General features: G+C 41.5%; 1 protein-coding gene and 1 long non-coding RNA gene across 18 annotated transcripts in view; one reads left to right on the top strand and one right to left on the bottom strand.

Moving 5' to 3' along the window:
- Nucleotides 1–3,894, top strand: part of MLIP (muscular LMNA interacting protein) — a 73,351-nt gene extending 69,457 nt beyond the window's left edge. For 13 of the 17 annotated variants that reach the window (XM_078386484.1, XM_078386481.1, XM_020781793.3 and 10 more), the window contains 2 exons: nucleotides 841–1,000; nucleotides 3,550–3,894. In XM_078386484.1, the coding sequence (XP_078242610.1) occupies nucleotides 841–999 (159 nt within the window). In that variant the 3' untranslated portion in view covers nucleotide 1,000; nucleotides 3,550–3,894. The remainder of the gene's footprint in view (nucleotides 1–840; nucleotides 1,001–3,549) is intronic. The other 4 variants (XM_078386479.1, XM_073000425.2, XM_078386476.1 and 1 more) reach the window with 2 other exon arrangements.
- Nucleotides 1–12,866, bottom strand: part of LOC144587096 (uncharacterized) — a 30,841-nt gene extending 17,975 nt beyond the window's left edge. Inside the window, exon 1 of the long non-coding RNA XR_013542268.1 lies at nucleotides 12,791–12,866. This is a non-coding gene — a long non-coding RNA (uncharacterized LOC144587096). The remainder of the gene's footprint in view (nucleotides 1–12,790) is intronic.
- Nucleotides 12,867–16,618: the final 3,752 nt, after the last annotated feature.

Here is a 16,618-nt window from a genome sequence, read left to right as displayed (position 1 = left end):
TAGTTGACCCACTGGCATCGTAGGATGATGATATCTGTAGTGGCAACACTGAATCAGGAACCAAGGAATTTGTAAGGAAGAGGAATGCTGTTTTGCTTTTTCTCATGTCAACTTATATTTTGATAAATCCTGATCCAGAACAAATGGAAATGTTTTCACCCATCTGTAGGACAATGAGCAAATAACAATGACCTGTTATTTTTTCTTCTTTCTCTTGAGTTTTAGTAAGTTCTGACCCAATAGGGCTAAGAAAAAAATCCATACCCTGTTTCCCCGAAAATAAGACCTAACCTGAAAATAAGCCCTAATAGGATTTTTTAGGATGTTCGTAATATAAGCCCTACCCCCAAATAAGCCCCAGTTAAGTGAAACCCCACCCTCCACCATTGTGCAGCAACCAGAAGATGACATGACTGTATTTGAATCAATGCAGATTGTTGTGCATGGAAAAAAAAACACCCCCTGAAAATAAGCCCTAATGCGTTTTTTGGAGCAAAAATTAATATACTAAGACCCTGTCTTATTTTTTGGGAAACAGGATATCTATGTCTAAGAAGCCTGATGCTGGTTGTGATGTCCCTCACACCTTCCCTGCCACCTCTTTGTACTCAAAGGACAGAGCAAGACAGGACCTCCCCCCCACACACACACACGTCTGTGGCCATACAGCTGTTGCTAATGTTATTGCTTGCCAAACTCATTTAGAGCAAATTCTTTACTCCCATCCCCTAGGCATTTGCTAAAACCTAATTGCTTTCCCGCCTTGTTGCTCAAAAACAACTAAACAACTAGTCTCTTTGTTTTGTTATGACAAAAATTGTCTAAATGCCAATTTTACAGCTTTGTTCTGTCAGAGCGAAAGACAAGCCACGTTTGCCGCCCTACCAAGACAAGAAAGATCTAAGCAAAGGAAACTTTCCAGATCCTGTGAGCCCTCACAGCAGATCTCACTCTTTACTCAGAGAAGACCTTGGGAATGATTTCGCAAAGCTCAGCTAAGGTACAACAGTCCTCCTTGTGAATCAGCTTTTCTTTATGTATCAGTATAAAATAAGGGAACACAACTTATGGTCTCCAGACCATTCCAATGTTGGACTGCAGTTTCCAGCAGCTGCTCAGCATCACCAGGGTGGTATGGCATGATAGGAGCTGCAATCCTACAATATCTACAAGTTGCCCGATTGTAAGGCCGTCAGCAGTCCCAAATTGAGGCACCTTCCCACCATGAATACTGGGGTACCTCTAAGGCAGAAGGAACTACCTTCCTGACTCCCATACCACTGCAGAGCACCCTTGGAATGGCCAAAAATTGTGCTAAGGATGTCTTCTTCATTTGTATCAGAAGCAAGCCAATGGCGCTTCAATAGTGGAAGGATCAGCCAACTGAGGGCTGTTACAGTGGGGTCTCTACTAAAGAACGTCCCTACTTAAGAGCAATCCAACTTAAGAACAGCTCCATTTGCTAAATTTTGCTTCTACTTGAGAACAGAAATCCAAGATAAGAACAGGAAAAAAAAAAACCTTTCCTGCTCTTTTTTTAACCTTAGGTCATCTTAGGTTTAAAAAAAATTCTCCCCATAGTGGTAGAGTACGTATTAACCAGCTTTGGTTAATGTACGAACGCACCTCTACATAACAAAAAAACAGCCAGAACGGATTAATTGGTTTTCAGTCCATTCCTATGGGAAATTTTGCTTCAACTTAAGAACATTTCAACTTGAGAACACCATTCCAAAACAGATTAAGTTCTTAAGTAGAGGTTCCACTGTAGTTTCTATGGACGGAAAAGAGCAGATACGGATTAAATGGTTTTCAATGCATTCCTATGGGAAATGCAGATTCAACATAAGAACTTTTCAACTTGAGAACCACCTTCCAATACGGATTAAGTTCTTAAGTAGAGACCCCACTGTACCGCCCAGGAGAGCCCCAAATGTGTTCACAGTTCTCACATTGTTCAGGGAGGCTCTTTCCACACAGTTTTTCACCCTAAGTGAACACCCTGTCGATAAAAAAAAAAGTCATCTAACTACTGGGAAATTTTTGCTGCTGTACAAAGAGCAAAAAGACAACTATTTCTCTTCATCATGAGCAGTATCAGCAAAAAAAAGTAGTGGGTTTGTGCTGAAAGCTTGTATTTGCACAAATACAACACATTTTTTACAAACGTCTTTTGTACAAATTGCAAGGTTTTTTGCCCCAAAACACTTCCACAATTTTTTTTCACACAGACACACATTCCAGAATATGAAAAAAAAAAAACCACAAAAATGTCATAACTTTGTGGAATGGGTGGATTTTTCTGTTCTCACCTATGAGAACAAAATATGTGAAGACTTATCTCCCCAAACTTTGTGGCTTTGTCAGCTCACCAACGAAGAGTGACCTGAAGACCCAATGGAGATTAACTGGTTTGGTTGGTTCCTCAAAATGGTGCACCATTAAGCAGTAATTCCAAATCCTGGGTCCCCAGATATTCTTGGTCTACAACTCCCAGGAATTCTGACCAGCACAGTTAGTGACGAGGACTTCTGGAAGCTTTAGTCCCAAGAACATCTGGAACTATGTTTGAGAACCATGGTACTAAAGAGAATCCTCTGCCCTTCTTGCCTCTACCTCTTTGGTCACATCAGCAGTTTCCATTCCTTGCCTGCCTACTTTGGACTCTGATAAGCAGTTGGATTTGCTTCTGATCTCACTTGAGCCTGACGAATGTGCCATGTTTACGACCTGTCAATGGAGAGGGATGTTTGCTGCTAACAACAAGGTGTCTAAGTGTTGAGACTCCTGTGAGTGTTAACTGTTGAAAACATAAAAGCTTTAGGCAACAGAAAGGTCTAGAATGGCCTTGAAAATGTACGTGTCAGATAATGTACTTTCCATTATCTCAGAAGAGAAGTGTTGTTGTGCTTTCAGAGGGAGCTGTGCATGCAAGCTGTGTATTGGGATTCTCACCTCCTAGCTTATTATTTCTCACCAAAGAATCAGCCTCCATGCTCCGCAAGAGAATTATGTTTTAATTCTAACAACAACAAAAATAACCCCTAGGATCTTTAATTGTACTCAGAAACAAATTGCTAAACGGGGCAGTTATTATCCCATGGTGGTGGCATCCCTCCCACTTGTGATTATCCTAAGATAAAAACAAACCTAATGTTCTCAAGCTGCATTATGAGTGTGAGTGGAGCCCCATTGACTTCCATGAGGCTTATGTTTGAGTTAGTGCATGCCTAACTATACACTGTGGCTGCTTGAATGGTGGGCATACTTGGGCATGCATGCATGGCATGCTGCCTCCACACCACTTCCTACCACACTTCAACTTCAGCTTGAAGTAGTGAATTTTCCTGCTTTTTTTTTGCACACACTCTAAAGATGATTTATACAAGCCCTTTGAGGTTGTTGGCATAGTCAAATACTGGATGATTGTTTGGCAAGTCCTAACTGCTGTAAATTTTAACTTCACTACAGGGAAATTTGCTGTATCGAATGTAGAAGGTTCTCTGTACAGCGTCCACATTAACATCTCTTCCTCTTTTCTTTTTCTAGAGACCATTTAAAGTTAGATGTAATCTGTAGAGAACACGTACAGTTGGGTGTAACGCTGACATGGAATCCATGTGGAAGGAAACTGAAATGCTGCAGCTTTAGATGGCCTCCCTCCGTACCTCTTTCTCTTAGTAACAGTAAAATACAGTACCAGTAGCCTGCAGCAGCTTATCAGGAAGGTGGCAGCCCAAGTGCAACAATGTGGAAATGACTGTGGGAAAGATCTGGACAGTCTCCCAAAGCTATCAAGTTGATTTTTAATGTATGTTGTGAAGAAAATAGCGCCGATTATTTGGAAAGCTACTTACATTCTGCAATGAAATAAAGCTGGGCTGTATAAAAATGCACAGGGCACTTTTTGTGGATATTTTGTCTTGTAGTCAGGAGTGTTTGCCAGCCATTTTGTCCTAGTTAATGCTTTTTATCTAGTTATACCAGAGTCGTCATTACAGTTATTATACGAGAGTGTCTAGTTGCAAACATGATTGTTGAATGCAAACTCAAATACAAACCATTTTCTCTTCCAACAATGACTGTTTTCTCTGGTGATATCAGGCAGACTGAAATGGAAGACCTGCATTTTGCTGTTTTTAAATTAGTTCAATTCTTTTTTTTTTTTTGCCTAAACCCTCTGATTTAGGAATGTAAGGTATTGTGCTTCTGTATCTATGATTCAAAATGCCAGGGAAATGGCCCGATATCGATGCCAATCTTCACATAGCAAAGAGCAGCCTGAGTATTGTCAATACCAATGTCAGCAGCCAAGATGGCTACAAGAACCCTACTCTCTCCCCCCCCCCCCACACTCCATCAGTTGACTGTTTCCTCACTCAAACACAAAGCAATTGTCGGGGTTCTTTTTCAAAAGGCCATCTAGTTATCTACTGCTTGGAGTCACAGAGTAAGCAAAATCTCTGGAAGAAATGTGTCTTTCAGATTAATTGTATGTAACGCATATGTTTGGGCAGCTGGAACGTATTGCATTGTTAATATCCAAGGAATTTACATGACTTGGGAATGCTTCTCCCCCATGCAACCCAATGCACAACATACCCAGCCATCTGTATTCAGAAACAAGTCTCACCCATGTGTTCCTTCAGGGACCAGTGTTCTTTTATGCTCAAGAACGGAACACAACCCATCCAGATTTTGAGAATGCTAAAGGAAAAGTATGGATACTTGTTGCAAAACTTCATTTTAAATCACTCACAGGAATATGCAGTGTGTGGATCTTTCTTTGTAATATGATACTTAACTGCGACTTACTTGAACCTTTGGGAGGGAAATGAAATGGCTTAAATTAGGGCATCTGATTGAGTGCCTCTTTCGCATTGAAAACTTTTTCTTATTTCAAGTTCAACACCCCCTGCACCTTTCTGCATTTGTTGATTTGATGCTCTACATCAAGATGAATGGAACAATAAATATTGTCAGTTGTCCTCTCCGCCTCTTTCTTAATATTGGAATTTATTAATTATCACATTGGCAGCATCCAGATTAAAAAACATAAGCAGCCTTAAAGATCAAGTTCAGCTGGTACCATGCTTCAGCAAAGAAAAGGCAGTTTCCTGATACAGATGGGAAGAAAGTGAAAAAAACCCCTCCATCCTCTGAATCTGCAAAATCCAAAATGGGAAGTCAAAGCCACCTCTACAGTGGACCCTCTACTTACAGAATTAACCCATATTGGAATGGTGGCTGCAGGTCGAAAAGTCTGTAGGTTGAGTCTCCATTGACCTACAATGTATTGAAAACCAATTAATCCCATAACCGGCCATTTTTGTTCTATTTTTGTTCCATTTTGGTTTTTTTCTGGTCTGTAGGTTGATTCTCTGGCTGCAAGTCAAATCTAAATTTTGCGGCCAGAAAAGTCTGTAACTCGAAAAGTCTGTAAGTCGTGGGTCCACTGTATTTCTACGCATCTGCAATCAGTTCAATGGCCAGTTGGTTCATGAGTGTGACTGGTCATCTGGATGTATAAGCCCCTGTCAGTTGCCCACCCCAAAGCAGAGATTTCATTATCGCACTTGATGATCATCCGTATTTTCCAAGCAATAGATACTTAGAGAACTTGTTGAAAAACAACCCTGACAATTGCTTTGTGTTTGGGTGAGAAGAGGTTAATTGGTGAAAAATGGAATCAGGTCCTGGGATTTCCCCTGCTTGGTGTCTCTTTGTGAATGGTAGTGAGCGCAAGAGGATATCCGGTGTTCCATTTTGACTGCTAACACCGGTGTTGTCAACATTCATGTTACCCTTTGTTGTGTAAAGTTTGGCATCCTTTTTCTAGCTGGCAGTACAGGCCTGATGTTGTGCAGCAATATCAGTCCGCTTCCTGGCATTCTGAATCGTGGTTACAAAAGCACTATATCCCAGATTCATAAACCAGAGATTTTTTAAAAAAATTTAATTTCCTGGCTTATAAAATGAAAGTTTAAGTATACATACACTAAACACAAATTCCAACAAAAACTTCCAGTGCTACAGGATTTCAAGCTGGCTGGATAGCTCAGTGAGTTAGGTATCTGGCTGCAGAGCCAGAGCTTGGGAGTTTGATTCCCCACTGAGCCTCCTGCGAGTAGAGCCAGCCTGTGTCACCTTGGGTAAGCTGCACAGCCCCCAAAAGAAGGGAAGGGTAAACCACCTCTTAGTAACTCTCTACCTAGGTAACCTCGAAAAGGGTCACCATAAGTCAGAATTGACTTGATGGTGCCCATGTAAGTGAGCGTGCACACACACACACAAGATATCAGAAGATGAGCACATGATTAGTGTTATGGCTACTAGAAGGAGACAGAAGTGAGAACTGCATGGATGTGTCTATAGTCCCTCTGTACAAAAAAAATTTGAGGGGCTATTTATGACTTAATGAAATGGTGAAACAACGGTCTAAGTAGGTACAATACATACAATGGAGAAACATACACACTCTTTAACCTCTTAGATGAACTAATGTCGCCCAGCCCACTCTGCCAAATGCAGATTGGAAAGCTATGTTTCAGCTTCCAATCCTTTTCTTTGAATTAGGCAAGCTGAAGGGGAAAAATATATATACATTGGAGCAAAAGCTCTATAGATACGTTGTGTGCATATTTTCCAAAATATGTCCCTTTGCCTTTTGAAATTAAAAAAAAGAGGAAGAAGTTGGAGTTTGCAAAGAATGTCACTGGTCAAAATCATACATACGATGTGAAAGAAAGACAGTAAAGACAGAGACAAAAATCAGCTCATTTGAAATATAGTGTTACAGATGTCACAGATACCACCAAAAAGGCAAATAAGTGGATGTTCAATTAAGTCAAATCTGAACTCTCTTTCAAACAAAAATGACTAAATCGAGTCCATCCAATGTATTTCACAGCCGGGATCTAATGGTTGTTGTGGGTTTTTGAGCTCTTTGGCCTTCAGAACACAGCCAAAGAGCCCGAAAAACCCCACAACAACCATGAGTCCATCCTAACTTGCATGTATAATGAAAATACAGAATTGACTAGAAACTACAGTATTACTGAGAAGAATGGTGGCAAGGGACAGTAGGAAAAGAGGAAGAACTAACATGAGCAGGTTGGCTCAATAAGGGAATTCACAGCTGTTAGCTTGCAAGACATGATCAGAACATAATGGAAAATACTGCTAGGAATGACAGGGGGCTGTAGGAAGAGAGGATTACCTAACATGAGATGCTGTTGGTTTGGCAGATCTGAGCAGAGCTCTTAATGACAGGACATTTGGGAGGTCATTAACTCATATAGTCACCAGGGATCAGAAGTGACTTGGTGGCACATAACTCTTTGGAGTGTTTTTTTAAATTATTATTACCAAGCATTTATATAGTGACAGGATGGGTGGAATGGAAGCTATGCCAAGAGACTGTAACAAGTTACAGGCATCTGAGCGCTCCTAACATCAGGTAAGACCATCCCGGCACACATGCTCAATCTAATAACCAAGTTGCTGTTAGTATAGTATTCAGGCATCAAACTGGGCAGTACAGTGTCCTCCTAATGCCTGCATCTGCTTTTTTAGTTAATAGTTTGTCTATTACTGGTTGAAAATGTAGGGAACATATCCTAATGTTTTTGTCAATCATTTAAACTGTTCAGACTCAATTAAAATTAATGTAATATACTCCTAAAAGTCAGTAAAGTAATTTGATTTCATTTGAACTCCATCCAATTTTAATGGGCATTTAGCACGCTTATTATCTCATAATTCAAGGTCTCCTGTGATTTGAATTTTCTCCGGCTGATTCAAAAACCCTTCTTTACAACAGAAGATTTCAATATTATCTGTGTCTCTGAGAGAGAGAGAGAGAGAGAGAGAGAGAGAGAGAGAGAGAGAGAGAGAGATGTTCCATCTAAGGCCTCTATGCCTGTACAGTACACTGAAAAAAATACACAATCAAGAAACTTATACATTTATCCCTCCAACAACTGTGGGTTAGGGGCGCCAGACCCCCATGTGGTTCAAAATCCTTGTGTCTTATGTTCCAAAAAGTGTAACTACAAAGCACAAACACTCCTCTTTCTGACCTGTTTCAGCCTCCCAGCATGTCCCAGCACGCTCATCGGCTACCACATGTAGCTGACATGACAGGAGAGGGGCCTGGCTGGGCCATCACCATCATCACCAGGTGCCAACAAAAGGGCCCTTAGGTAACTAAGACTCACCTTTCTCAAGTCACTTCCTGGAGACGAACAGCATTACAGGATTGATTGATTGATTGATTGATCGATCGATCGACTGGGGGGAAAAGTGTATAACAAAACTGTTCTGCTCATATCCATGCAATTCAAGGAAGACGTGTACTTGGGTTAAGGCAGGTGTGAGGAACCTTCCTCATGCCAGGTATTATTGGAATCCAAATCACATCAACCTCAGACAGGATATCAGTGGGCAGAAATTATGGGAATGGTAGTCTAACACCACCCAGAAGGCCCTAGGTTACTCATCCCTGCACTAAAGCATAAGTGGGTGAGTGCTGGATGGCAGGAGGAGGGGAACCAGATTTTCATTTTACTTGATACTGTCCAAATCTAAGGCATTTGCTCTTGGGGGGGGGGAGAGTTCTCATCACATGATCTTTATGTTTCCTCCTTCCCGCAGCAGTGCTTTCTGGGGAAAAAAAAGGTTTCGTCTAGGTTTTCCCCTTCTCTTCTTAAATTGCCTAGACATATTTAGGGATTGCAACAGCCCTCCCTGCCCTGGCAATAACACTGTGAAAGTGAAAGGAAGTACAGAAAGACAGACTTTGGGTTTTGCATGGGCCCTGTAAGAGAGCTCCCGAGAGGTTTGAGGGAAATGAGAATCCTGGATGCAGGATGAGTTACTGAACGGCAGGTGTGTTCAAGTGCCTTCTCTGAGTAAAATGGCTTACATCACTGCTCTAAAGGAAAGAAGAAAGGTGGAGCTTAGGATGAAACTTGTCCTTTTTCACCTTCTTTTTGTGCAAAAGAGTTCTGAAGAAAAACTGAGAGTTTTGAGTTTCCAACATGAAATCTCCGGTCAATAACATGACATCAGAGCCTTATTTATTTTATTTATTTATTTTATTTATATCCCATCTATCTGGTCAAGCGAGATTCAATTCTACTCCCCAAAAGTGGCTTCCCGTCTTTACTGAACAGTATTTGCTGGCCTATAGTGAGATGCACCTGGGTGTCACCTGGGTGTCATAGGTAGCCTGGCCCTTTCTAGCTGTGCAAATTATAGGCAGGATATTAGTTAGCATCTAGTAGCAGTAGATGTTAAAAGTTCAGGTCTGCCCAATGTAAGAGTGGAAGCACAACATTATTAGTGTTGACTATAATTAAAGTGGGATTATAGTTGTTTGCCTTGTGGTAAAATAAATTGCAAAGAAGATTAATGAAGATGCATTCAAATCAATATATTCAGAAAGATTTTTCCCTGGTGCAAATAACCAAAACCAGCAATAATAATAATTTAAACAGTAATCTAGATAATACTGACTGATCTCCCATTCAATGTTTTTCATTAGCTTTATGTTCGGAACAAAAAGTATTTCAGTTTCACATGAAATTTAAATTAACCAAAGCGGGAACAAATATGATGTTTGTGCTTTGTTCCTAAATGTAACACTCTTTGCAAGAGTAGGTGATACAGTACCTTTATTGACCACTTTTAAAAAAATCATAAAATCTGCTAGCCTTCATGGGTCAGAAACCTCCATTTTGTCAGGTATGTACTGGTGTGAAGAAGTTAAAAGCCCCAAAGCTCATGACAAGATGGATATGGCGAGGCACGTTTTTCTTAGATGTAAGAAAGGAAAAGATGCAGGCTGCATTGGAGCTGTTATTATTGCTGCCCAGAGTATACCTTTGGTCTAAATGGGCGGGGTAGAAATCTAATAAACTAATAAACAATAAATATATTATTTTAAAGTTACAGCTGAGAGAGCTCTGGATTGGATCTCACACTCCAATTCTTCAGACAAAGACAGGCAGGCAGGTCTAGGGATACACCCATTCCACAAACAAAAGCTGACAGGGCTGGCAGTCCACCTGGCACATTCTGCCCTCCACCATTTTGCCACCACTTTGCCCCTTTCAGCATCTGCCACCTGAGGCAACAGTTTCCCTTTTGCTCCATAGTAAGTCCATCCCAGCTGACACTGGTCAAAAGCTCCCTGGTCCCCATGCCTCACCAAAAGATAACTGGTAATTTAAGCCCTTACAGTAGAAACAACCATTTATTTCTCCTCCGTTTCTCCCCTCCATTCATTCCTGTTCCCCTGTTGCTTGTTGCTATTGTTTTGCCTGTCTTGTGTTTTGTATCTTAAGCTTCTTCTGGAGGAGGCCTGACCTTTTGTAATGTATAAGACCCATCCCTGTGCAAACCGATGGAGTTAAATAAATAAGTGTGGAGAAGCTTTCAGGCTTAGATGCAATTACATGCTGGACTGGAGCCAGTTTTTGCTGTGTGACGAGAGCAACATGGACTCCCTGCTGGATTCTCTTTCTCCGGCCAAGTTATTATAACTTGGCAGTTCCGGCTCAAGACATTTTGCTGCCTGAGCGGAGCAGTAAATTGTGTCCCTCCACCTAAGGCAAAGTGCCTACGAGGGCCTGAAGGCCAGAATCCAATGGTGTGAATCCTGTGAGGCAAAAAGTCCCCGAAGTGCTCCCCCGCTCCCATTTTAGCACTGAAACAACAATAACAACAATGTAGATCATGTCAGACTTGCTGCCTATTCATGACACTTAAAATCAGTTATCCCAGGTGGAAATGCCCCCCATTGCCTAATGGCATTTTGTGTCTTGTATTTGGTCATAATTTCTCTCTTTTTAAAGCAGGAAACATTTTTAATAATAAGTATCCAGGAGGGAAAAGCCACCATGTGTCTATTGGTAACTGACTAGATGGTTTTGTGTTTTCAACCTATTACCATGAGTGGCCGGGGGGGAGGGCCTGGGGACAAAGGGTTGCCCTCCATCTTTCTTCTCCTCAGGAAAAAGCTCGTCTCACTAACCCCTGGAGCCCACCGCCTGCTTGTGACTTCTCCTGCTCAAACGAGGTGCCCTCTGCCATCATTAGTGAGCATCGAATTCTCTCTGTGGGCTTTTCTTGGCAAGGATAACTTCCTGTCAGAGTGCCAGTTGGAAGAAAGTTTGGCTGTCATTTAACTAAAAGGAGCCAGATGCAATTTGTCCTCAATAGGGATCATTTTTCTTTCAGACAGGGGGAAGCTTGAGGTGAGAAAAGACGTCTTATGTTTTCTTTTAATGAGCTTCCATTTTGTGCATTGAAATCTATCACCAGGCACTGAAAGTATGCTTTCGCTGCATCCCATATGATTGTCATTTCTGTATCTTGGAGATTATTAATTTGAAAGAAAATTTCTAATTCTTTTAATGGGAAAGTGCATTTTGAAGCAACCATATTTAAACTGACCCAGCTTGGGCTATGTTGACTATCCATTCACACTCTTAATGAATGAGCTACTGCTGATCCTGTAAGTATTGTGGAAAACAGTTTCCTAGAGGAAGCAAGAAAGAAGTGGAAAATGGTAGACCAAAAGAAGTGAAGCTCATGGGTAGACATAGATCAGGATATAACAGCAGAAAGATGAAAGGGGCAAAGGCATGCAAGGTAAGAAGAAGCCTGTACTCAGTTAGAGGTAGGACATAAAGCCACCACAGGGATTTTTTAAAAGGCCTTATGTAAACAGAAAAGTAGAAAGGTGAAGGGTTTTGGAAGCAGAGTTCTAGACAGATGTGTGGGGACCAAAGTGAGAAATGGAAGGCCAAATTAGAGAAGAGTGTACTTATCTAGGCAAAAGGTGTGTGTGTGTGTGTGTGTGTGTGTGTGTGTGTGTGTGTGAGAGAGAGAGAGAGAGAGAGAGAGAGAGAGAGAGAGAGATTCATTGCAAAGGCAAAGTTCACAAAAGGGTACTTGAGGAAAGATAAAGAAACTCATTCTTGGACATATTGCTTTTCTGTTGACAGTGAAGCATCCAAACACAATTTTGGTAATGCTACTTAACAGCAAGACTGAGGTTCATAGCATCAAAAAAAAAAAAATTAGTTGGTGTGAGTGAACTGCAGTCCATAAAAGCTTACTTAGAACTTGTAAGGCCACTACAACATTGATAGCCCCAACTACAGATAGATGCATTCAATCAACTGTTGAATGGTAAGTCAATGTTTATGGGGCTCACCTGTGCATTTGGGGCTCACCTGTGCAAAAGATTTGCCTGTACTCTGTGTTTAAAAAAATGGGACAAATTACTCACAACTACCTGAAGTCCCATTGCTGTTCCTTATGTGACTGAGCCTCAATTAATATTAGTGAGTTTTGGACTAATAATGACTTCTTATTTTCTTTATTCCTTTTGAAAACACTATGGAGCTATAACTTAGTCAACGTTATTGAACTCAGAAGTTGTCAAAGGGAGAAATATGTTTCATTTCATAGCGGAGTATCTCTCATAATGTTCATATGCTTTACTTAGAGGATGAGCACAAGATAGATTTAGTTCAGACAAAGGAACATAGAATATGTTGAAATCTCCACAAATATGTGCGTAATTAATATTGGGAGAAGACTGATTTATGAACAATATTTATAAAGGCCACTAGAAGGATGATTTCTGGAATACTTCCCAGATGCAACAGTTCACTTATTAATCAGGTTTACTGGGGCAGAAAATTTAACATTTCACTTGGCATGAACTGGGGAAGAACATCTCCTGGCTTTAGGCATATTATGTATATTCAATTACCTGTCTGGCACAGAGCAAATGATTATTTGCTTGTCTGTGTGTGGTGCCGGCAGGTACCTTGAAGGATGAGCGGCACTACAAGGAAGGAGAAACATTTAAAGACAACTTTAGCTCCTGGTAATGGCCTATTATGGCTAATATATTCAGAAAAACCTTCATTCTGAATGCACAAAAACTTGAATAAGAGTTACATGCTTGAACAGAGATGGGAAAAAGTTGATTATCTGGGTTCACCAATCCCAGAATTTCCAAGCCCACTACAGAAGTGAATTCTGAGATTTCTAGTCACAAAATTTCCAAGGTTTGCAGGGGTGTTAATTTGCAGTAACCAAGACAAGGAAGAGGCTCATAGCATCAAAAAATGAACAAATTTTAGTTGGCACAAGTGGACCGCAGTCCATAAAAGCTTACTTAGAACTTGTAAGGCCGCTGCCATATTGCTAAACCCAACTACAAATAGATCCATTCAATCAACTGTTGAATAGTAGGTCAACATTTGTTTAGATCCAACTGAACCAATGGGTCCACTCTTGCTGGGACTAACAGAATACTGGCCATTGTCTTTTAAGAGTCCTTGTTATTTCACCACAAAAATAGCCACATTTCCCCACCCTTAAAACTGGCTGGATTGCTAGAATAAATGAGCACCAGAACAGCCAGGGTTCCTCATGTGCTACTTGCATGTTCACTAGTGAACTGGAATGACCTAGGGATGCCTTGACCTTGGCTGATATTGTATGAGGGCTCCTGCAAAGAATCACACACATCATCCAATATTTACACCAGTGCAACAGGTCTTAGAAAGAGAGGGGGGAAGCTTGGGCGAGGGCCCTCCATTGCAGTAAATTCCTTGGCTATCTCTTACACAAAGAAGATTCTAGGGGCAGGGGAGGCAAACTGCTGCAGTCCAAAGAAACTCATTATTTTAGAAGCAGCTGGTCATACCCCAACAGTATAGTTAAAAATTCAGAAGTGCAAGGTTGCTCCAGGATACTTGCACACATACATGCACAGCCACATACAAACACAGAGACACTCTTTTCCTGTGCATGCACATTCTTTTCCTGGGCATGCACACACACTCACAGGCTCCAAATGATGACTTATCTGTACCTGTAACTACCTGTGGGTGGGGGACACTGCAAAATATACACAAGGGGAGTGCATGGAGAGGGAAAGAGAGAAGCAGAGTTTTTGAGGCAGGCCAATTAACGTGTTCTTCTCATTATAGGGGACTGGAATGCTAAAGTAGGGAGTTAAGAGATAAAAGGAACAACTGGTAAGTTTGGCCTTGGAGTTCAGAACAAAGCAGGGCAAAGGCTAATAGAGTTTTGTCAAGAGAACAACCTGGTCATCACAAACACTCTTTTCCAACAACACAAGAGGTGACTCTACACACGGACATCACCAGATGTGCAATACCGAAATCAGATTGATTGTGTTCTTTGCAGCTGAAGATGGAGAAGCACTTTGATACTACTCTGATGGCAGATAGTGAGGAGGAATTAAAGAACGTCTTAATGAGGGTGAAAGAGGAGAGCTCAAAAAAAATGGTCTGAAGCTCAATATAAAAAAAACTAAGATCATGGCCAGTGGTCCCATCACCTCCTGGCAAATATAAGGGGAAGATGTGGAGGCAGTGACAGATTTACATTCTTGGGCTCCATGATCACTGCAGATGGTGATAGCAGCCACGAAATTAAAAGACATCTGCTTCTTGAGAGGAAAGCGATGACAAATTTAGATAACATCTTAAAAAGCAATGATATCACCTTGCTGACAAAGGTCCACATAATCAAAGCTATGGTTTTTCCAGTAGCGATGAATGGAAGTGAGAGCTGGACCATAAAGAAGGCTGACCGCCGAAGAATTGATGCTTTTGAATTGTGGTTCTGGAGGAGACTCTTGAGAGTCCCCTGGACTGCAAAGAGAACAAACCTATCCATTCTGAAGGAAATCAACCCTGAGTGCTCACTGGAAGGACAGATTGTGAAGCTGAGGCTCTAATACTTTGGCCATCTCATGAGAAGAGAAGACTCCCTGGAAAAGACCCTGATGTTGGGAAAGTGTGAAGGCAAGAGGAGAAAGGGACGACAGAGGACAAGATGGTTGGACAGGGTCATCAAAGCTACCAACATGAATTTGACCCAACTCCGGGAGGCAGTGGAAGACAGGAGGGCCTGGCATGCTCTGGTCCATGGGGTCACAAAGAGGCGGACATGACTGAATGACTAAACAACAACAGCAGCCATGAATGTGTTGCAGGATGGGTCCCTTTTCTGGGACAAGGGTGCAGAAAGCCAAACAGCATCCAAGTCTTCCTAAGCAGGCAGGCAAGTGAGAGGGCGATCTGGCTTCTCCTCATTCAACCAGTTGTATGATAGAGCTTGAAACCAGTGCAAGAATGGGCACGTGTCAAGCAACCTGCTGAAGCAAGAGACATAACTGCTAGATAACGCAGTGGTTTAAGTCTCTGGCTGCAGAGCCAGAGGCAGGAGTTCGATTCCCCACTGGGCCTCCTTGACAGGGGCTGGACTTGATGATAAGGTCCCTTCCAGCTCTGCAGTTCTACGATGATTATAAGAATATATGGCTTGTGTAGTTGTTCTTCTGTTTTGGTGTTCAGGCAATAGGACACTGGTCTATCTGCTGGTGTGCAATTGTCATCTGTATCGTTTTCCTGTGTCCAACATGTTCCCTGTTCTATCCATTTCAGCAAATATGTGGACAGCAATAGAAAATGCTCAGCTAAAATATGCCTAGTGCAGCCTGATTTAGTTAAGTAAATCAACTTCGGGAATTATGGGGTAAGAATCATGGTGTTGCAGCTTTAGACAGATAAAGAAAGTATAGTCAGCTCACCTTTTTGTCTACTGAGGATCCTGAGAAATCTTGTTCACACAGGCAGGTACATACATTTTTGTAACTACTGCGTCCCCTTTGAGAGAATAGGGCAAACTGTGCAAATGAAAATAACTTATTTTTGTACTTAAAAATAAACCCACACTGTAATTGAATTCCAACTAAGAAAAACAAAACAAACAAAAACAAAATGTCACCAACAGTAAATGCTGATAAATAAATCTTTGGACTGCTGTTTTTCTCCCCCCCCTTCTTTCTTTCCTTCCTCATTTTTTTTTCATATGGAAAGTGCTTGTGTTCTGCAGTTTTTTGAAATGAATAAACTGCAGATCTTGAATACTTCTATAGTCCCTTCTATGGATCACATAAGAGACTTATTTCAGTACATGTTAATTTATGTAACACATCTGTATGGTCATTAAGTACCATACTGCCGGCACATTAGTGAGGCTTGCTTGCTTTTTCATATTAATTGATCCTGAGGGAGAAAAGATAGCAGTAGTGTAATTTCCATATCATGGTGTGATAATACACCACCTCTCTAATAGCTCCAAACACCACCTGCAGAGGCAGATAGCTGCACCACTAAAAGAGCAGCAAAAGGATCTGCTGACTTTGCTGTGAAGTTACACACACGCACGCACGCACACATACACACACACACACAAAACCCCTGTATGTTTCCACAAATACAGAAAGCAGATCTTTACTAAGAACATGCAATGCTTCTGGGGAAATTAGTGCTGGCCTATGGTAGCTTATGCTAAAGTCAAGGGCTCTTTGTGGGCTTTAAAGGGTGAAACTGCTTCAACAGTATGGGCTGGCAGGGCTTAGCATTATTGTCAGAGAGGGTCAGATGGCCGTTTCGGGCAGCAAGCCTCCAGGAATGGTGAACTAGACAGCTCCCACATCAAGAAGCACTGTGCTGCACCTCATCTCCTTTCCTTGCACAGCTTGTGCCCTGAC

This window comes from Pogona vitticeps, chromosome 1 (genome assembly GCF_051106095.1).
Source record: "Pogona vitticeps strain Pit_001003342236 chromosome 1, PviZW2.1, whole genome shotgun sequence".
NCBI classification, from domain to species: domain Eukaryota; kingdom Metazoa; phylum Chordata; class Lepidosauria; order Squamata; family Agamidae; genus Pogona; species Pogona vitticeps.
Note: the sequence above shows the minus strand (reverse complement) of the source record. Positions and strands in the feature narration are given on the sequence as shown.